At 34.8% G+C, this 17,575-nt stretch overlaps 1 protein-coding gene across 1 annotated transcript in view; it reads right to left on the reverse strand.

The window, feature by feature from the left end:
- Nucleotides 1-17,575, reverse strand: part of PIK3CA (phosphatidylinositol-4,5-bisphosphate 3-kinase catalytic subunit alpha) — a 115,777-nt gene that overhangs the window by 29,865 nt on the left and 68,337 nt on the right. Inside the window, exons 2-6 of the mRNA XM_030863124.2 lie at nt 9,721-10,148; nt 8,975-9,184; nt 5,740-5,990; nt 3,769-4,014; nt 2,962-3,047 (exon numbers count right to left, since the gene is read on the reverse strand). Of these exons, the coding sequence (XP_030718984.1) occupies nt 2,962-3,047; nt 3,769-4,014; nt 5,740-5,990; nt 8,975-9,184; nt 9,721-10,072 (1,145 nt within the window). The 5' untranslated portion in view covers nt 10,073-10,148. The remainder of the gene's footprint in view (nt 1-2,961; nt 3,048-3,768; nt 4,015-5,739; nt 5,991-8,974; nt 9,185-9,720; nt 10,149-17,575) is intronic.

The raw sequence follows: 17,575 nt of genomic DNA on the forward strand, positions 1-17,575 counted from the left end.
TTCAAATGGCTTCTTTATAATTCTGTTCTGTTTTCTGATTATAAATAAAACAAGACTTAATTAACAAAACAGTATAAGAATTCTACTTTTAATTAGTCAGACTAAGTTATAAAACCATCAGTAAAATAAGTTCTATTTATTCTAGTATCTTTGCTTGAGTGTGGTCAAAGATAAAAAGAAATATGTTGTCCTTTTATACAGAGAAGACATTTAAAATGCGGGAACTTAGCTAGAAGGAAATCGAAAGGGAAAGGAGACAACAAATGCAGGGAAAAGAAATACTGTGAGATTTGATAAGTCCAGAGTAATTCAAGAAAAATTAGAAGATGTATCTCAAATGTACCTAGTACTTTTTACTACTCTGAAATTTTTAGAATTGCTCATAATTAGTGAGAAATTTTCTACACACTTTCTAAGAGAACTGTGTCTTATTAATGTAGTTCAGTATTATGTTAACCGAATAAAGCATGCTCCTTTCACACACACACCCCACCCATACCCAATTAGGTTCTTTATTTTGGCAATGGTTTTATATATATATTTCAAATTGATTTTGACATTGGGAGATAACTGGTAACATTTATAAGAAATTTATTTAGTATATAGAAAGAACAGATTTAGAACAATCACTTAATCTCAGTAAGAATTTTAAAGATTCTTTCTAGTAACTTAATACACTTTTACCTCTGATCTTTTCTGTAAATGCAGAAAAGTTTAAAAATTTTTTTTTTTATTTTTGATTTTTTGATTTTTTTTCATTTTAACATCTTTATTGGAGTATAATTGCTTTACAATGGTATATTAGTTTCAGCTTCACAACAAAATGAATCAGTTATATATATACATATGTTCCCATATCTCTTCCCACTTGCGTCTCCCTCCCTCCCACCCTCCCTATCCCACCCCTCCAGGCAGTCACAAAGCACCGAGCTGATCTCCCTGTACTATGCGGCTGCTTCCCACTAGCTATCTACCTTACGTTTGGTAGTGTATATGTGTCCATGCCTCTCTCTCGCTTTGTCACAGTTTACCCTTCCCCATCCCCATATCCTCAAGTCCATTCTCTAGTAAGTCTGTCTTTATTCCTGTTTCACTCCTAGGTTCTTCATGACATTTTTTTTTTCTTAAATTCCATATATATGTGTTAGCATACGGTATTTGTCTCTCTTTCTGACTTACTTCACTCTGTATGACAGACTCTAGGTCTATCCACCTCATTACAAATAGCTCAATTTCGTTTCTTTTTATGGCTGAGTAATATTCCATTGTATATATGTGCCACATCTTCTTTATCCATTCATCCGATGATGGACACTTAGGTTGTTTCCATCTCCAGGCTATTGTAAATAGAGCTGCAATGAACATTTTGGTACATGACTCTTTTTGAATTATGGTTTTCTCAGGGTATATGCCCAGTAGTGGGATTGCTGGGTCATATGGTAGTTCTATTTGTAGTTTTTTAAGGAACCTCCATACTGTTCTATATAGCGGCTGTACCAACTCACATTCCTACCAGCAGTGCAAGAGTGTTCCCTTTTCTCCACACCCTCTCCAGCATTTATTGTTTCTAGATTTTTTGATGATGGCCATTCTGACTGGTAAAATTTACTTAAATCTTTATACTACTACCACAGGGATTTTACCTTACAGATATTCTTAAAGGAAAGACAATAAAATATAAGTCCTTTATGAATAGCTATTTTAAGATATTAAAATTTTAACAGTTTAATCTTATATTATTAAATAAATTTACCTTTTACTTTTCTAAAGCCTGTTTATTCTTGGTACTTGAAAGAACTAGGATAACTGTATTTTGTGGTCTTTGCTTGGGGCTTGTTGAATTCCTTAGATTGTTGGTTTTATAGTTTTCACCAAATTTGGAAAATTTTGACTATAATTTCCTCAAATATTGTTTTTCTGCTCCTTGCACAACCACCCACCTAACCTGTGACAGATATGCTGTTTGAGTGGGAAATAAACATTTGTTGTTCTAACAAAAAATTCAGAAGATTCTGGTATGGTCTGTTGCCACAGCATAACTTCTAACCCGAATGATGTATTGATACTTTCTGACCTATGATGGTTCAGGCAGGGCAGGGAACTATTTCCCTTCCTCCTGGTAGAGAAGGCTACCATCTCTTTGAACTTTACGTGGGCTCTCTCACCTCTATCGATTTAATTACAACACCATAACTTTTTCTTGACTCTCCTAGAACTCCGTCTGAATTGATTATGAAATTTACTTCTGGAAGATCCACTAGTTAGCTCTATTGCTAGTCTAAAAAATCCATCTTTAACATTTAATTCCAATTTGAGTTCTCTTAAAATATTACTATTAATTTCAAGAATAAACTTTTATCCCCAAATGATTCTATACAGAGAAGCAAAGAAATGGCAGGATGTCAAGCTGTTGAATTATACTACCTTCTATTTCTTCATTTTATCTAGGCAGTAATCATTTAAAAATGTTCCCAATAACATCCCCTCCCACTAAGAAACTGGTTTGTGCCCCAAGATTCTTTATTTGAATGTCATAATATGTATTCTTGGGAGTACTGTAAAGAAAACTGCCTCAGAGTAGTCCAGCTCTAAAGTTGTTTGCCAACTCTCACTTCTTAATGGAAATGCAAATGGAGATAAAAAAGGAATAAAATGCTAGGTTTATGGATCTAATGTAAGGAATAATCAGCACAAAACTATAACCACATTCTGTTCTCTCCTTGACACAATGAGAAGAGAGGATCAGAAAAACCCTTCTGATAACGTTTTAGGGAGAATCAATAAAGTGATCCTGTGATTGATACTCATTAGACGGAATGTCCTCATGTTCTATATGTAAATGTCTGGTAATTATATATGACTTGTATAAAACTAATGATGTAAACTATACTACTTTTATTTATTATACTGCTAAACACTAATATGACTTTTGGAAATATAAACTCATATATACTTCCTTACCTGGGATTGGAACAAGGTACTCTTTGAGTGTTCACATTATCACATAAGGGTTCTCCTCCATGGTAGATACCTGTTCGAACATAGATCTAAGGAAAATAAAAAGTTATGTGTATACACATACATATATATATATATATGTATATATACACACGCACACATACATACTAGACCAGACCAATATTAAACATTATCAAAACAATGTAACTGATATGAATGAGAGAATCAACTAAAGTTTCTGTTCAGATGTAGCTTTTCTTTTCTCTTTTTCTTCACATGTATAGTAAATTAATACTGATGCAGATTCTTCACCAAAATGTACTGCTGCCTTCAGGTGGACTTACACTATTAAAAATCAAGATAGGCCCACAACCCCTTTAGGCCAGGTATGTAATTCAGAGTTTTTCATATTTTAGAAAGATAAATTGGTACATATACTAAATATTACTTAGTACTCTTGGCAGTTAAAGCAGCACTCCATAAAGAAATTAATATTTCTGCAATAAAACATTTGGATATTTACACTAAGTGGGATAAATAAAGACTGTAAAAAACCTCGCTTCAGGTTAGGTCAGGTTTTCCTGCCAAATGAATTCTGTAAAAGTTTGGTTTTAAGAGCTTAGAATTATGGGTATTAGAATTATTAGAATTAGGGATATTAGAATTACAGAAAATGATTATAAGCTGAGGTAGATGTTTTCTAGCCAGCTGAAAACATACTGCAGGTCAACAGATTATTATATACTTCAATAAAAAAGATTTATATAAAATAATTTATATACAATAATAAACATCAACACTTGACCTTACCTTGTCAATGTCTCGAATATTTACATTCACATAGGTTGCACAAAGAATTTTTATCCTAAGTGCACTATTTATAACCCAAAGGGATTTTGTAGATGTTTCTCCATTCATATATGGTGTAGCTGTGGAGATGCGTCTGGAATAAGATGGCATTGTAAAACAGTCCATTGGCAGTTGAGAGTAGAGGCTTTCTTTAGCCATCAGCATCAAATTGGGCATCCTCCCAAGCATTATACAGCTTCTTATATACTGTAAGAGATTAAGGTGGGAGGAGAGAAGGCATTTCTTGTAAGGTTTTTCATTTTAAAGGCAACATATAAGAGTACTATGAGAATTTACATACTAATCTGCAAAGGTAATTTAAAAAATCAAACATTATAGACACATTTCTTAGCAGTTGCTATATTTATAACATTTTAAAAACTAACATTTGGGAGTTAGGTTTTAGCACAGATAAACCAAACACATCTTGGAATATAAATTGTATAAAAGAAAAGAAAAACAAAGGTCAGCTTTTTAGACTGTAGTTCTACCTTTAACTGGAAGGAAAAAGAAAGAAAAGAAAAAAGGAATTAAAAATAAGGATAAGAAGATACTCATTATGAAAACACTAGATATTAGAATTACAGAAAAGGACTATAAGCTGAGGTAGATGTTTTCTAGCCAACTGAAAACATACTGCAGGTGCTTGTTAAAGGAAAAGCAACATCATTTAGGAAGCCTCTGCCATTCAATCTATTAAGTCATACTGATGTCAAATCCAAGAGCTGCTGCCCACTTGTTCTTCTGTCCCAACATTTCTTGAGAAATATATGTTTTGTTAAAAAAAAAACAGAACAAAAAAACCCAAAAACCACAAAGAGAGGAGACTAATAAAATTATGGAATATGTTTTAAAAAATATTAAAATGCATTGGTTTGAACTCTGAAATGGTAGTTAGGATAGATTTTCAAGCAACTGTACACATATTACAAAAACCTATTTTCTTACCCATAAGCCCTACTATACTGTAAGCAACCTAAAAGCCAGAACCATGTCTTGCTTGGTATTGTAAATCAGCACTTGACATATGCTTGGTACAAATACAGTTGCTTCTTATAGGTATTTATTTAATGAACAGAAATAGAGAGTAGGGAAGTATTTATAGTACACCTTAATTAACTATAGATCATGGATTTTTTGAAATGTTTATTTTAATTCCTTCTAGTGCCACTGCTTGGGAGGGGATAAAAATCATTAAATACCCCATATTTGGGGATTACTATAACTGCCAACTTTTTTTTTTTTTGACAAAGAACACATTTACCTTATTGCTTACACTGCCTATTCAAATGAACACAACAAACCCTTTTTAAAAAAAGTAAGGCACATGAAAAGCCTTTTGGGCAAGTTCCATGTTATTTAAAATTCCTATTGGCTATAAAAGTATTTCCACTATAGAACTGGACCTATCCAGAAAAGCACACGATGCATTTTTTTGCATGTAGAATACCTGAAGCATTATTATATCTTACCTCATGGCACAATTAAACAGTCACCAAATCAAATGTTTGTATCTGAATAATGATATATCTATTGTTACAATTGTAAAACATTAATCAGCTTACCCATATATGTAGTCAGGTCCCCAAATATTAATTATATAAAATCTAAAAGAATAGCATCTGTCGTCTCAAATTCATCAGTCTCTCAAATTAAATATAGTGTAAAAAATAAACTTATTAATCTATTTACTAATATTAATTATTTAATTTTGGGAATTCCCTGGCAGTCCAGCAGTTAGGACTTGGCACTTTCACTGCTGGAGCGCGGGTTCAGTCCCTGATGGGGGAACTAAGATCCCGTAAGCTGTGCAGTACAGCCAAAAAAAATTTGTTTTTAATTTTCAAAAACTATGTCCTAAATACAGATACCAGTTCCCAATGTGATTACCTTTTAAATTTAAAAGTAAGATCTTTGAAACTTGTTACTCACCTTATACTGACTCAGAGGATATTTTTCTAGGAAGTATTCGTCACATCCACACACTTTTAAAATATACTTGCCCTGATATTCTAAAACACAGAGTTTTAGTTGTTCAGATGATAGCAACATACTTCGAGTTTTTTTCCTGATTGCTTCAGCAATTACTTGTTCTGGCACACAGTCATGGTTGATTTTCAGAGTATACTTCTGCTTGTCATTATTTGGAGAAACTATTACCCAAATCACCACTATTATTTGCCCTATAATAGGAAAATAATATTAGATGCAGTCACCACATATATTTCATTTTTCAAGAGACAAATTTCCAAAAGTATGCACTAACCATAATGACTTATAATCAACCTTAATTAAATACAGGTAAATATCAGGTAGAATGACCAAATCTTCAAATCTGATAGGGCTGCCAAACCATGCCCAAACCTCATGTTTTAAGGCAAACACACAAAACTGTGACTACTGTGTGTCTCAATTACCTGAGACCAAGCTAATTTCCATTCTAAACTACATGACATACTTCACAGATACAACCCCTGTGAAGAGTGACTCATGATGGCATCAAAGGTTCAATAGTACCTTAAGTAGAAGAGTTTCTGGGAACTGTGGGAAAGAATCATGGAGACTTAAAGAAAGATGCTGAATCAGAATGAGAGAAAAGATGGGGGAGGAAGGGGAAAAAAATAAATTTTCTATTTTTTTTCCTTTTAAGAAGAATAATTAAGCTTTAAGCTGGGGCACCAAAAAAAAAAAAATAATGAAAATGAAAAGATTAAAACTATGTTAGAGTCGTGTAGGTATCCAGAGTAAAATTCTTTCAAACTTTCTATATGTTGGAAATATTTCATAAATAGTGGGGAAAAATAAAAAGAGCATTCCATTTTAAAAAGTATGCTAAAGTAGAAATGAATTTTTAAAAAATTTCTTTATTTTCTTTATTTATTTTTGGCTGTGTTGGGTCTTTGCTCTGTGTGCAGGCTTTCTCTAGTTGTGGCGAGTGGGGTCCACTCTTCGTTGTGGTGCGCGGGTCTCTCACTGCAGTGGCCCCTCTCATGGAGCACAGACTCCAGGCACACAGGCTTCAGCACTTGCAGCCTGTGGGGCTCAGCAGTTGTGGCCTGTGGGCTCCAGAGCGCAGACTCAGCAGTTGTGGCACGTGGGCCCAGCCACTCTGCAGCATGTGGGATCTTCCCGGACCAGGGCTTGAACCCGTGTCCCCTGCATTGGCAGGCGGATTCTCAACCACTGCACCACCAAGGAAGCCCAGAAATGAACTTTTAATGAAGACCTTATGTTATATAAGCATTAAACTACTTTGAAAAATATGTCTAAAATAGTGATAAGATGTCTTAATTTATTCTACTGAGAGAATATTATATTTAATAGTGTATTAAGTTAACCTATTCTATAACTTTCAATTAAAAACTTCACTTTGTTATTCTGAAAAATACAAATATTTATCTGACACAATGATATTTTTATTTCTAAAACAATTAGTTTATATATTCTCATGTACACTTAATTCTAGAAATTGATATATTGTCAAAAGTCGACTTATATATTATCATTCACTATGATCAGAGTTAAATACTGCATCTAACATTAAGATTAGGAAATTTACTTTTTCTTTGCATATAGTAAGAATGTGTGACGTTTCCCCAAAATTTCATAAAATATTTCTATTTATACTTATTTTTATTTGTAAAAAGATAATCAGCTATAATTCTGTAACAGTGAATTTCAAACTCAATGCTTTTTTTTTTTTCAGTTTTATTCTGAGGTAAACAATTCACCAAGGGATCAGCACCATATGCACACATTCATTCAATCAATCACTACTTACTGCACACAAGTTGTGTACCTGAAAAAAAAGACAACCCTCAGAATGGGAGAAAATATTTGCAAATGAATCAACGGACAAAGGATTAATCTCCAAAATATACAAACAGCTCATGTAGCTCAATATCAAAAAAGCAAACAACCCAATCTAAAAATGGGTGGAAGACCTAAATAGACATTTCACCAAAGAAGACATACAGATGGCCAAGAGGCACATGAAAAGATGCTCAACATCACTAATTATTAGAGAAATGCAAATCAAAACTACAATGAGGTATCACCTCACACTGGTTAGAATGGGCATCATCAGAAAATCAACAAACAATAAATGCTGGAGAGGGTGCAGAGAAAAGGGAATCCTCTTGCACTGTTGATACAGCTACTATGGAGAACAGTAGGAAGGTTCCTCAAAAAACTAAAGAAAGAATTACCATATGACCCAGCAATCCCACTACTGGACATATACCCAGAGAAAACAATAATTCAAAAAGACACACGTGCCCCAATGTTCATAGCAGCACTATTTACAATAGCCAGGTCATGGAAGCAACCTAAATGTCCATCGACAGACGAATGGATAAAGAAGATGTGGTATATATATACAATGGAATATTACTCAGCCATAAAAAGGAAAGAAATTGGGTCATTTGTAGAGACCTGGATGGACCTAGAGACTGTCATACAGGGTGAAGTAAGTCAGAAAGAGAAAAACAAATATTGTATATTAATGCATATATGCAGAATCTAGAAAAATGGTACCGAAGAACCAGTTTGCAAGGCAGAAATAGAGACACAGATGTAGAGAACAAATGTATGGATGCCAAGGGGGGAAAGTGGGGGATGAGGGTGGGATGAACTGGGAGATTGGGATTGACATATATACACTAATATGTATAAAATAGATAACTAATAAGAACCTGCTGTATAGCACAGGGAACTCCACTTCGCTGTACAGCAGAAACTAACACAACATTGTAAAACAACTATATCCCAATAAAAAATAAGTAAATAAATTCAATTATAAAGAAAATACAGCACACAAAGTATTACACATTTCATGAGGACACACACAAATAAAATAATTCAAGATTTAAAAAAAAAAAGTTGTGTACTTGGCACTCAGCTATATGTTGTCAGTAAAGCATTCCCTGCCTTCAAGAAGCTTATCATCTAGCTAGGATAAAAAGACTGTACAGGGATTCCCTGGTGGCGCAGTGGTTGAGAGTCCGCCTGCCCAAGCATGGGACATGGGTTCGTGCCCTGGTCCGGGAGGATCCCACATGCTGCGGAGCAGCTGGGCCCCCCCCCAAAAAAGACTGTACAAAGATATACGCACAGATAAAAGTTTTCACTACAGTGACCAATTACGGTAGATTTACAATTTTCTTACCTTTATCCAATTTATTATATATGTGCTTTGGCAGTTCTGGTGAAGATTCTACATTTGGAGGATAGACATACATTGCTCTACTATGCGGTGAATTGAGATCCCTAAGATCCACAGCTTCTTTACAAACATTGAGAATATTTCTTCGGAAGTCCTGTACTTCTGGATCTTTAACCATATCGAATTCACACACTGGCATGCCAATAGCAAAACCTTAAAAAAATTATATAGAGAATATAACATTCTGTTAAACACACAGTAAGACCATGTTTATTGTAAATAGGGAACTTGGTAGGTATGGAAGATCACAATAAAGAAGTTTCTCTTTGTTAATAAAATTTTTGATGAATACATATAGTAAGAATTGACAAGATCGCAAATACTTTTAATATATAAAATATGATCTGTTTGGCAATTTGGAGCAAAGGTAGCAAACATTATTCATATCAATTATTTTTTAAAAGACAAAACAAAACTGGGATATAACAAATATAAATCATCCCTACAAATGATACTTCTTAAAGAAAACTTTACAGAATAATACCAAGGTGTTAAAAACAGTTCCTCAGCCTAACAGTCAAAAAAACTTTAGATTTGTAATGATTTTTATTTTGAAATCTATTTATTTAAGATTACAAAGGTAATTAACCAGTTCAGACAAAATATTTTACTAATGAGAAAATAGTTAAGCTTCATAGTTATTTGCATTTAGAATAGAATGACAAGGCCATTTCAAAATTTTATCATACCAATTTCTCGATTGAGGATCTTTTCTTCACGGTTGCCTACTGGTTCGATTACTTTTAAAAAGGGTTGAAAAAGCCGAAGGTCACAAAGTCGTCTTGTTTCATCAAAAAATTCTTCCCTTTCTGCTTCTTGGGTAACACTTACGAAAATGTAAGAAGATTCATCTTGAAGAAGTTGATGGAGAGGGTATTTTCTCGCTTCTTTAAATAGTTCATGCTTTATAGTTATTAATGTAGCCTCACGGAGGCATTCTAAAGTCACTATCATCCCATTTGGTAGTAAACATTCTACTAGGATTCTTGGGGGCATCAAGTGGATGCCCCACAGTTCACCTGATGATGGTCTTGGAGGCATTGTTCTGATCCTTTACAAGTTTTACATATAAAAGTACTTTAAGGAATTAGATGCGTGGCTGTCCCAAAGCAGAAATCTAAACCAAAGAAAGAAAACATATGTTAAAAGAGAAACAACCATCAAAGAATACATTTATGGTATTACTAAATGCAAAAATTCATTTTCTGTAGTTTGAAATGATTAGGGTAAGTAATTACAATTCATCTTAGATTGTTGCTCCTAATTAGGCTAGAAGAACTGATTCCAAAGCAGAAATTAGAAAAAAAAATCACTTGTATTTAATAAATTCATTCAATAAAAAAAAGTTTTATTTGAATGGACTTTTAAAGTCAGTTCTTAACAAGACAGAGCTGGGGCTATGGAGAGAATAAATAGTAAGTTGCAACTGAAACCAAAATTCCCGTAATATATCATTCTTTTCTATTTTATGGAGCAACAGAATTTGGGCTGGAAAGGCTCTTTTAGATCATGGGTCCATTGTTTTTATTTTACAGATGAGTAAAGTAAAGGCTAGAGAAGTCAAATCCTTTTGCTTTTACACCCCTACTTCCACCCTATGGTAACTAGAATTTACATAGCTTAGTCTTTTTTTCTTTCTTAAGAAAGAAAAATCATTGTAATTTCCTTTTTTGTATTGATTATTGTCTAAGTGATATCTTAGACCATATCTAAGTTTTTTTTTTGTTTTGGTTTTTTTCGGTACGCGGGCCTCTCACTGTTGTGGCCTCTGCCGTTGCAGAGCATAGGTTCTGGACGCGCAGGTTCAGCGGCCATGGCTCACGGGCCCAGCCGCTCCGCGGCATGTGGGATCCTTCCGGACCGGGGCACGAACTGGTGTCCCCTGCATCGGCAGGCAGACTCCCAACCACTGCGCCACCAGGGAAGCCCTAAGTATTTTAAGTATAATTAAATTTACTTAAGTATAAAGCTTAAGTATAATAAGCTTTTAAGTATAATTTAGTTATATATTCACTATAACGTAAAGTGTCATCAATGCATTTTCCTTGAGATATAATGATGAATTTGCAATGATCCATCCCTTTTATCAAATAACCCAGTCCTAATACTTCTGATTGAAATGAACTGATCTACATATCCAATGACTCTTTTTGTCAGTATAATGTTCCAACACACTGTGTTAAACACTTATATTATTTGGAAAAATATTAAGTATTATTACAATCTGAAGCCCTCATTTATTTTAGATGTCAACAACCTTAGGGGTTCCTTTGGAAGATACTGTCAAAACCCACAAAACAAAATTTTATTTCTTGCTGTTTATATTTTCTTTTATTCAGTAAGCTAAACTGTAAAGATATAAGAAAAAATAAGGTCTGAGATATTAAGAAAATAAAGAAGAAATAAAAGTTAAGCAAGAGGAATGAATCAAAAAAGAGCCCAGATAACTTATGTATTCAATTACTCTATCAGGCACTGTAGACAATAGCTATAAATGACACTTTGTTTATTCACCAAAAATGTATTGATGTTGTCCCCAGGACCATGTTAGGTGCTGGGAATATGATGATAAGTAAGACAGGCATGGCCCTTGCTCTCACAAGACAAAGTCAAGAGTGTGAAGGTTATGTGTATATGGGTGTGGAGTAATAAATTCACAGGTACAAAACAGAAAAAAAATGTTCTCATGAAGTGCCAGGTGCTATAAAAGCACATAGAGTGGTCACCTAACTTAATGGAAGTTGGAGTGGGAAAGTTTTCCATAGGAGGTAACATATAAACTAAATTCTTTAGGGATAAGCTGGAGCTGAACAAACACAGTGAGAAAGAGGTGAGGAGCACGATATATCTAATCCAGAAACCTATCTCTGACTCCTTTATGTCATGCTCGCCAACAGCTAATCCATCAACCAATTCTGTTAATTCTATATCCTGAATCTCTTAGTACCTTGGGTCGGGCCACTACTATTTCTTGTCTGGACCACTGCAAAGGCCTAAATGTAAGTCTTACTACATCTACATTTGCCCTCTACAATCCATCTTTCTCCTCACAGCCAGTGCAACCTAGAGACAACAATAGAACCTATTTTGATCAGACATTTCTGCTGTACCCATTCTCAGTTGCAAACAAGTGTTTATGCTTCAGAGTTATAACATATGAAGGAGGTGAGGAGTGGAAATAGGAGAAAGTTCAAGCCCTCTCCCTACCTCTGGAAATACAGAAATCAATTGAAAGACAATAAGGAATAAAAAATTATTTTTTAATACCTGAAAATATTTTCTTCAAATTTATAAAAGGGACTCACTGAAGTTATAGGATTTAAAATATAATTATCCTATTTTCTATACTTTTAAAAGAAAATTCATTGGCTAGCAAAAAGACCAGATGGATCAATCTGAGTGCATAATTATAAACTGACTTAAGCTAAGCTTTTTAAAAACATACAAAAAAATCTGAAGAATGCAAGGGAAAATGCCAAATGACTACTTTTAAATGATGATCTGCCTGCACAAAAAAGTTCAAACAAAAACAAAACCAAACCACAAACCACACTAAAACAGCAGCTGTGTTTATAGTTTTCTTTGTTGAATGGCACTAACTGATCTATGTTACGGAATCATGCAGGCAACTATTTTATATATAATAAATAACAACCCCCAGAGTCCCATATGTTTCCTAAGAATTAGCAAAAGAGAAGTCTAGTACAACAGGAGATCACTGATTCTAATCCTTATTCTACTATAGTATATTTATGGGCAATTAACAACTAGTAAATACTCAAGACATGCCCTTCTCATTAAGAGAATAAATGCAATCACAGCTATAAAACACTTGGCGATCCTGGAAGGCAGGCACTGGTCGACACTCTGGTAGTACTATACAGAAGAGAGAGGAAGGTAACTTTGTCTTCTTCTGCCAGGCCTTATTCTGTTCAAACCACTACCTCAGAGCTCACAAGAACAGAAGTGTAGAAGAGGCAAATGGAGCTAACACTTAGTATTTAGTATGCATCTTGCATTTACGCAGGCAATAACCCTTTTGGTGTAGGTAATAACCATTTTACATATGAGAAAACCGAAGATCAGAGAAGTAAAGTTATTCGCCACCAGTAAATGTTAGATACGGATTTTGAATCCAGGTCTAGATGATTTCAAAGTGTACATTATAACCATGCTGCTATTTGGGCTTCAGTTATGGCAGGAATATTCACTGGTGGTAAATAAGAGAATGGGCTCTGAAGTTACACTGGATTCACATTCTGTCTGCCTTAGTTAATAGTTGTATGGCCTTGAGCAGTTTAATTCATCTCATGACACCTTATATCACTCCCCACCCCTGCCACCCACTGCCCCAATTTGTTATGTTGGGATAATGGCATATACTTCATCAGACTGTGGTATTAGATGAGGTAATATATGAAAAACATGTAAGCAAAGAGACTGGCACACTGTAAGCACTCAAAAATGTTAAATATTATTAATAAACCTGTTAAGTATACCCATATTATCTTTTCAAGCTATTATGAATTATTCAGGACGAGCATCAGTTAGGGATGGGAAAAAGGAGCTTGGGTTCTTTTACAGAGGGAAGCAAGTAAATAAGGAGCTTCAGCTTCATAAAGCAGCGCCAGTGTCAAGTGCTGAAACTTGAAGGTAGCACTGGTATTGCAAGGCTCACAGATGAGTTTAGAATGTGGCTCAGATGCTGGTACTTTTGCAGCTGCTTCTAGTTCCCCAAACCCCTAGTATCCCCATTTAATTGGTACAGCTATTTATGGCTTAGGTGTGAGGAATCCTCCTTTTTGGAGAAATACTTGCTTGTGCCAGGTTCTAGGTTAAATAGTATGAAAACAATGGTAAATAGATGCTTTCTCTTTGGTTGTTTAGTTTACTGGGGAAAGACAAGACACAGGAACAACTTTAACAATGGAAAATTGTTATAAGACAGAATATGAACTTTGGAAAAGTCACAGGAAATCTCCAACTGCCTGAGGAGGCTAGGGAAGGCATCACAGAGGTAAAGTCTGAGTATTACAGATTAGTAGGGATTTTGCAGAGAAGAGGTGGCTTGGACATGGGAGAGCTAGACGAGGAGGGTGTTTTAGATTGCCACAAGAGTATGTGTGCAAAGTCACAGACCATGAAAGAATGCACCTTTTACCAGCAATACAAGCTGTTTTTATTACTTGAGTATGAAGTGCATGAGAATAGGTAGGATATGTGATAAAGAAGGAGGGGTGAGAGGTAGGCAGGGGCCAGAAAGGTGAGCAGACTCCATTTTAAGGAGTTTGAATTTTATGTAGTACACTCTAAGTAAAACGGAGTCTCTGAAGTATTTTGAACACAAGAATGACATGACATTTTTTTCATGATTTTTAAATTCAGATTTCTTAAAAAAATTGTTTTTAAATATAGGATATAACCAAATAAACATTAAACCAAGGTGTAAAAACTTTATCTTCTCAATTTCCCAAATTTGGAGGAAAATCCCTAAAGTTAAGAAATCAGAGTACGTAACGTTTTAAATAAATGGCCTTTACACTACAGAAAAAATTAAATGTTGATAAAGAAGGTGGAATTATCCAAACTTAAGGGCATAACCTATTTACAAAGAAAAACTTATTTGAAAAGCAGTAGAGGGGGATAAATCACTCTAAGATTAATATTTAAAATATGAATCTATGCAATTTGGAGGTCTGAGGTGACAAAAATGTATTTGTTAGAAAGAAAACACTTTAAGAGTCAAGGAACTACTCTATTGGGCTTTGGAGTTCAGAATGCCAGGACTAAATAGTCACATATTGACAAATCACAATTATTCAGAACTGTTAGGAAATAAATTGGTTTTGCTTATCCTAATTTTTTTTTTTTAATTTTATTTATTTATTTATTTTTGGCTGTGTTGGGTCTTCGTTTCTGTGCGTGGACTTTCTGTAGTTGCGGCGAGCGGGGGCCACCCTTCATCGCGGTGCACAGGCCTCTCACTGTCGCGGCCTCTCTTGTTGCAGAGCACAAGCTCCAGACGCGCAGGCTCAGCAGTTGTGGCTCAGGGGCCTAGTTGCTCCGCGGCACGTGGGATCCTCCCAGACCAGGGCTCGAACCCGTGTCTCCTGCATTGGCAGGCAGATTCTCAACCACTGCGCCACCAGAGAAGCCCTATCCTAATTTTTAAATATATCTAATAATGAGTTATTTCAACTGGGGCAGTTCTGTTTTCCTAAAAGAGTATATATAAATATATTTCACAACTTACCCTTTTCTTGATGAATTACAGTCCTCATTATAAAATGAACTACTGTGCTATACGAAAATACAAGATAGCAAAGCTTTTCAGTATTACTGAGGAGTCTGAGGGTATTTCTGACCCTAAAACCAATGATCCCAGGGTGGAGACTGATTTAAAAACGCTCTCATCCCCTGGTTTTCTAGCAGTCAATGGTCACTTCTCAGCTGTGGCCAGACTGCCTCATGAGAGTAGCCTCCTGTTCTTCTGTTATTCATTTCTACTCAGCATCCACATTTGACCATCGTTTTCTAACAGTCTATTAGCTAAAGGCCAACAGACCAAATGATGATATGAGAACCTCTGCTTTATGAGGTTAGAACAAAACATGTAACAGATACCTTGCTGATCAGGGACTTCTGTTTACTTCCTTGTTCTGGTATTAAAATTACTGTTAAAAATTACTGTGCTTGGGCAGGAGGCACTGAAAGTCTTTTTTGTTCTTAGAAGGACTGAACCTGCATTTATGTCTTGGTAGGGGTTGGGTCTGTCTGCATTAGCAGTCCATGCGGGATGGATGATATTGCTCAGCAGGAGTAAACACACCTTTAAGGACAAAATATGCAGCAGAAATGAACAGTAGAAAATAGTCTCAGACTCTCCACTGTCACTTGACTTTTATAGTGAAAGGCTTCTTACTTCAATGGGCAATTCAGTATTTTGAACACTCAGTGTGCACTTTCAGCCCAAAAAGACAATGACATTTTGACAATTTGTTTTTAACTCCTAAATTGAAAGCCTTTCTCCATTTATATTAAAATGTTATTTCCAGATTTCATCCTTTAAGGCAAGGGTTGTCAAACTATGGCCCACAGGCCAAATCCAACTCACCACCTGCTTTTGTAAATAAAGTTTAATTGGAACACAGCCAATAAACCATGTTTATGTATTGTCAACGATGCTTTTGCACTACAACAGTAGAGTTGAGCAGGTGCTACAGAGACCATGTGGCCTGCAAAACCTAAGATATTTACTATCTGGCTTTTTATAGAAAAAGTTTGCTACCTCTGAAAAGGTATCAGAATTACTTGATAGCAACTGGAGAATTTTCTAAATGCACAATGGCTAATAAGTCATCCCAACCCTACCTTTACAACCACAACCCTATACTTTCAATCTAAGTACTTTGAAAACAAAAACAAAGACATTAATTTTAAGCCAGTGAAGTTAAAATCTTGAAATGCTGAAGTATCTCATAAGTCACTTAAATATTTTCAGTGTTAGGAGCTCACTAACTGATGTAGAAGTTTTTGTGAAGCACTTCTAAAGTTATTCCTAAAGGTTGTTATTCCTAAACTTCTTTATTCCAACAGTTCTGCCTTCTCTATCTCTGAACATATTGACAGAGATTAGAATTTTCCCTAGGTCTTTTAATCCCAATTCCTTTAACCATAATTCAGGTGAGACAGTTTGTTGTCATCTTCTTTGCCATCACTGGATGTGTTCTTTTGCTAATAATATTCATCTCAAAATGCAGCAACCAAAATCTAGTACAATACTCTAGAGTCAATATCACCAAGGCAGAGTACAGAAAACTATTAGTTGACTGTGGATTATGAGTCTCTATAAACACTGGCTAAGACAGCAGAGACCTTTTCTAACTTGATTACTTTAAAATATACATAAAGCATATCTTATATATTTTTAATTCAGATTTTAATTTCAGAAGTATATTATGTTTAAAATAGTTGTTTCTAAAATATCAATATTACATCTGCATCAGAAAGTCATTAAAAATAAGAAAGCTATTTTTAAGCATACACTTGCAAACTTAGGGGATATCTATATGGACTCGATTGCAGCTTAATCACCCCAAACAGCCACAATTTGCTAAAATAAGCACCTTGTATTTTCTAGATATATATGTCCCACAAATATAGAAGCTGCATAAATGTTGAATGACCAAAGGTTTTACAAACACCATTTTTTTATTTAACTGATACATTTAGCAAATGTTATCTGATTTCACTGACACATTTACAAATGTGTATCTGTTTAGACATATGTTGACAAGATATTTTCTACCCTCATTCTCAGATAGGTCAACAGGAAAACATTAAAGTAGTTTTGTGGCTAACTCAGTTGCCACCGCTGCATCCCAGCTGCATCTATTTGCTCATTAAAACTTTTCTGTTTTTTTAAAAAATTACAAATGAACCTTTAGTTTATTTAGAACAAGAGAACAAAAACTTGCCTCTACACTTACTACAGAAATAACATGATTTAAATCTCAATAATTCCATGGTTTGATTAATCTCTTT

The sequence above is a fragment of the Globicephala melas genome, chromosome 4 (assembly GCF_963455315.2).
Source record: "Globicephala melas chromosome 4, mGloMel1.2, whole genome shotgun sequence".
In the NCBI taxonomy this organism is placed as follows: domain Eukaryota; kingdom Metazoa; phylum Chordata; class Mammalia; order Artiodactyla; family Delphinidae; genus Globicephala; species Globicephala melas.